Source organism: Salmo trutta, chromosome 12 (genome assembly GCF_901001165.1).
Source record: "Salmo trutta chromosome 12, fSalTru1.1, whole genome shotgun sequence".
Classification (NCBI taxonomy): Eukaryota; Metazoa; Chordata; class Actinopteri; order Salmoniformes; family Salmonidae; genus Salmo; species Salmo trutta.
The window spans coordinates 41,727,048-41,732,401 of record NC_042968.1 but is presented as its reverse complement, the minus strand read 5'-3'; the positions used below and the strand labels follow the sequence as shown (position 1 = coordinate 41,732,401).

At 43.3% G+C, this 5,354-nt stretch overlaps 1 protein-coding gene across 1 annotated transcript; it reads left to right on the top strand.

The window, feature by feature from the left end:
* Positions 1-1,490: 1,490 nt before the first annotated feature.
* Positions 1,491-2,195, top strand: LOC115203559 (galactose-specific lectin nattectin). Its single transcript, XM_029768339.1, has one exon. It carries the CDS (start codon positions 1,619-1,621, stop codon positions 2,123-2,125), a length of 507 nt encoding a protein of 168 aa, XP_029624199.1. The 5' UTR covers positions 1,491-1,618; the 3' UTR covers positions 2,126-2,195.
* The last annotated feature ends 3,159 nt before the right edge of the window (positions 2,196-5,354 follow it).

The following is a 5,354-nucleotide window of genomic DNA, read 5'->3' as shown; positions in this document are numbered from 1 at the left end:
GTAACTGAGATATGGGTCTGTATTCACAAAGGAAGGACTGGTTTGACATGCCCCCCTACCCTCTAGTAACTGAGATATGGGTCTGTATTCACAAAGGAAGGACTGGTTTGGCATGTCTCCCTACCCTCTAGTAACTGAGATATGGGCCTGTATTCACAAAGGAAGGACTGGTTTGACATGTCCCCCTACCTTCTAGTAACTGAGATATGGGCCTGTATTCACAAAGGAAGGACTGGTTTGACATGTCCCCCTACCCTCTAGTAACTGAGATATGGGTCTGTATTCACAAAGGAAGGACTGGTTTGGCATGTCTCCCTACCCTCTAGTAACTGAGATATGGGCCTGTATTCACAAAGGAAGGACTGGTTTGACATGTCCCCCTACCTTCTAGTAACTGAGATATGGGCCTGTATTCACAAAGGAAGGACTGGTTTGACATGTCCCCCTACCTTCTAGTAACTGAGATATGGGCCTGTATTCACAAAGGAAGGACTGGTTTGACATGTCCCCCTACCTTCTAGTAACTGAGATATGGGCCTGTATTCACAAAGGAAGGACTGGTTTGACATGTCCCCCTACCTTCTAGTAACTGAGATATGGGCCTGTATTCACAAAGGAAGGACTGGTTTGACATGTCCCCCTACCCTCTAGTAACTGAGATATGGGCCTGTATTCACAAAGGAAGGACTGGTTTGACATGTCTCCCTACCCTCTAGTAACTGAGATATGGGCCTGTATTCACAAAGGAAGGACTGGTTTGACATGTCCCCCTACTCTCTAGTAACTGAGATATGGGTCTGTATTCACAAAGGAAGAACTACTGAACTAGGAGTTGTGTTTTATAATGAATATGAGTGGCGGACCTGATCCTAGATCAGCATTCTTACTCTGAGACGCTTTGTGAATAGTGGCCCTGGGACTAAACTAAAAATAACATGGGAAGACCACAGCTGCAGATATATAGAACTACTGGGTTACCTGTCGTGGTCGCAGTACCACCTTATCTTGGAAAAATGCTGCTTATGGAAAACATTGAATTGAGAAAAACCCAGTGTATTTTTAAGTATTGTAGTGGCAGCATCATGTTATGTTACTTGTGTTATTTTACGTGTCAAATTAAAAGTTTATTTGACGTGTATCTTTTTGACATGCAACGACCCAAACGACGTTCCATACCTTAAGGTTTGACATGTCTCCCTACCTTAAAGTAACTGAGATTTGGGCCTGTATTCAGCTCTGAGACGCTTTGTGAATAGTGGCCCTGGGACTAAACTAAAAATAACATGGGAAGACCACAGCTGCAGATATATAGAACTACTGGGTTACCTGTCGTGGTCGCAGTACCACCTTATCTTGGAAAAATGCTGCTTATGGAAAACATTGAATTGACTAAAACACTTATCAATGAGAAATTAACAGAATGATCTACCAATGGCCTCTCTGCCAACTTCTCCCCACCCTCTCAACATGAGATAAAAGGAGCCACTGCAGCCCACATAGTTTTCTACCTAGCTAGCCCAGAACACAGGAGCAGAGTTGCAGACCAGAACCCAGGATCCTAGAGTCATTCTCCTGTCTACTTCAGTGACTCTTCACCCAGAACAGAGACCTTTTCACCATGTCTGTTCACCTCCTCTTCCTCTGTCTTCTCAGCCTGGCTGTTGGTGCTCTACACTGCACTCCCGTGTCTGACCAGGAGGGGGAGCTCTCAGAGCCTCGGTATACCGACTGTCCCCAGGGCTGGTCAAGCTACAACAACCGCTGCTTCAGGTACGTCGCCTCTCAGCTGGACTGGGCCGATGCAGAGTCCTACTGCGTGAGCCTGGGAGCCAACCTGGCCTCTGTGAACAACAAAGGGGAATTCAGCTTTGTGAAAAACCTGATCAAGAGCTTTGACCCTGCTGAGACCTATACCTGGATTGGGCTGAATGACCTCCACAAGGAAGGGAGATGGATGTGGTCGGATGGCTCCAAGGTGGTCTACACGATCTGGTCTTCAGGTGAGCCCAGTGGAAGTAGAACGGAGAACTGTGTTCAAACTAACTACCTGAACGACAAGCTGTGGAACGACACACTCTGCTCCAATAAGTCTGCCTTTGTCTGCGCCACGCGTCCCGGCCTCTGAACGTCTTGAGTCTTTAGTTCAAAGATTGCTTTGGTTTCTATAAATAAAGAAAAACCTTTCTTTGAAAATCTCCTTGTTGGTCCTCTATCTGATTCAACTTGTCCTTTTATTCTCCCTTGGTTAGACTGAGAAGTAGTGAGTGTGTAGTGTTTGTTTAGTTGTGAGGTCTGACACTATGTGTCTGTATGACATGCACCTCTGTCTCTTAGATCAAACGTTTCTCACCCCCTTAACAATATCAAAACAGGACAGGTAAAATAATGGGGTCATTGTAATCTCAGCAACCAGAACCAAATCTAGGCCTCTGGACCGGTACTGCTACTGGTTGCCATGACAGTTACTCCATGTTTACAATGCCATGGAATCATCTATCATTGTATAATGTATTATTCTTCTTTTTATTACATTTATTTAACATTTATTTAACTAGGCAAGTCAGTTAAGAACAAATTCTTATTTACAATGACGCCCTACCCCGGCAAAATCCAGACGACGCTGGACCAATTGTGCGCCGCCCTGTGGGACTCCCAATCACGGCCGGATGTGATGCAGCTTGGATTTGAACCAGAGACTGTAGTGACACCTCTTACACTGAAATGCAGTGCCTTAGACCTTAGGCCACTGCTATATACCGGTCACATTGAACACATTCTGGAAGTGACAACTAACTACCTAATTTGGGTCTTTGCGTGTCAAAACAGATACACGTCAAACAACACTATTTGATGTGTGAAATAAAGCTTGTTGACCAATCAGGCCCTAAATATGACTGCACGTCACATAATAATTGAACACGTATATTAATTGTTTAGTAGTTATTACACATTGATTACACTATCACTCGTATTTCACGTGTCACACCGATTCATCGATACGTATGCTACGATAATGGTAAAGTTTTGTCATGCGCACCTGCCCTTCCCCAAGCTCTGGACAGTGCTGGTCATAAAAAATAGCAAGCTGTCACGTTCTGACCAGTAAAGGGGTTATTTGTTATTGTAGTTTGGTCAGGACGTGGCAGGGGGTGTTTGTTTTATGTGAATCGGGGTTTGTTGGGCTATGTGTTATGTAGAGGGGTGTTTGTTCAGGGTGTTCCGGGGTTTTTGGGTTATGTTCTAGGTTAGTGTATTTTTATGTTAGATCTAGGGCCTTCAATTGGAGGCAGCTGTTCCTCGTTGCCTCTGATTGAAGGTCCTATGTATAGGGGAGTGTTTGTAATGGGAAGTGTGGTAATTTTTATTTTTAATTTTTTCTCTCTTCATAGCTGTGTGTGTAGACTGCAATACTGTGCATTCGTTCGTTTTCTTGTTTTGTTTTTTCAGTGTTCAAATAAAAGTTAAAATGAGCACTCAACCTTCGTCCACTTCATACGACGCCCGTTACACAAGCTAGCTGATGGATGCAAACAATGGCCTTCCCCTAAAAAAATAGCAAAACGACATCATCTGTTTCAGTAGCTATAGTAGGCTAGCTAACTATATAGCTGGGTGTCATCATCTAAAATAACCCCTAATTTATAAGACAGTTCTTATTTGATTAACGGTGGTCGGACCCGTCTATGTGAAGCTAGCCACAATAAGGATTAGCCCGGCCTTCAAAATAAAAGTATGTAATTGACGGTGATGCAAACGAATACAAATAGTGGAATTAAGCCATAATTGAATAGATCATGCTAAAATGAGGTTAGAATTGTTGTTATATAAAATCAACAAAAGATAATAATTTGTTAATTTGACAAAAATCTGTTGAAATCACACTGGATGTATTTTTTTATTTTTTCAAATGCATTTCACCTTTATTTAACCAGGTAGGCCAGTCGAGAACAAGTTCTCATTTAAAACTGCGACCTGGCCAAGATAAAGCAAAGCAGTGCGACACAAACAACAACACAGAGTTACAAATGTACAGTCAATAACACAATTGAAAAAATCTATATACAGTGTGTGCAAATGAGGTAAGATTAGGGAGGTAAGGCAATAAATAGGCTGTAGTTACGAATTAATTACAATTTAGCAATTAAACACTGGAGGGATAGATGTGCAGAAGATGAATGTGAAGTAGAAATACTGGGGTGCAAAGGAGCAAAAATAAATAAATAAATAACAATATGGGGATGAGGTAGTTGGATGGGCTGTTTACAGATGGGCTATGTACAGGTGCAGTGATCTGTGAGCTGCTCTGACAGCTGATGCTTAAAGTTAGTGAGGGAGGTATGAGTCTCCAGCTTCAGTCATTTTTGCAATTCGTTCCAGTCATTGGCAGCAGAGAACTGGAAGGAAAGGCAACCAAAGGATGAATTGGCTTTGGGGGTGACCAGTGAGATATACCTGCTGGAGCACATGCTACGGGTGGATGCTGCTATGGTGATCAGTGAGCTGAGATAAGGCGGGGCTTTACCTAGCAAAGACTTATAGATGACCTGGAGCCAGTGGGTTTGGCGACGAATATGAAGCGAGGGCCAGCCAGCGCTGGATGGCACTGTGATAGACTACATCCAATTTGCTGAGTAGAGTGTTGGAGGCTATTTTGTAAATGACATCGCCGAAGTCGAGGATCGGTAGGATGGTCAGTTTTACGAGGGTATGTTTGGCAGCATGAGTGAAGGATGCTTTGTTGCGAAATAGGAAGCCGATTCTAGATTTAATTTTGGATTGGAGATGCTTAATGCTTAGTCTGGAAGGAGAGTTTACAGTCTAACCAGACACCTAGGTATTTGTAGTTGTCCACATATTCTAAGTCAGAACCGTCCAGAGCAGTGATGCTGGACGGGCGGGCAGGTGCAGGCAGCGATCAGTTGAAGAGCATGCATTTAGTTTTACTTGCATTTAAGAGCAGTTGGAGGCCACGGAAGGAGAGTTGTATTTAACTGTACAGCCTTACCTATGGATTGTGGATCAATGACATGGGGTATCAGTCTACTCATTGACACCCAGAGAACATTAGCATCGTAGCTCTTATTGTGGATCAATGACATGGTGTATCAGTCTACTCATTGACACCCAGAGAACATTAGCATCGTAGCTTTTATTGTGGATCAATGACATGGGGTATCAGTCTACTCATTGACACCCAGAGAACATTAGCATCGTAGCTCTTATTGCGGGACTCTGAATCCACTGTGAATTGAGCTACATTTATTGTACCAGTCAACCAACTGTGTGTATTCCAGAGGAAAAACAATGCAACTTTGATGTTTTGCAGTCTGAGAACTCTGAGGAGGACTTTGGGG

Excerpts from the sequence above, each read along its gene's own strand:
- LOC115203559 (XM_029768339.1), top strand. The coding sequence starts at position 1,619 with ATGTCTGTTCACCTCCTCTTCCTCTGTCTTCTCAGCCTGGCTGTTGGT.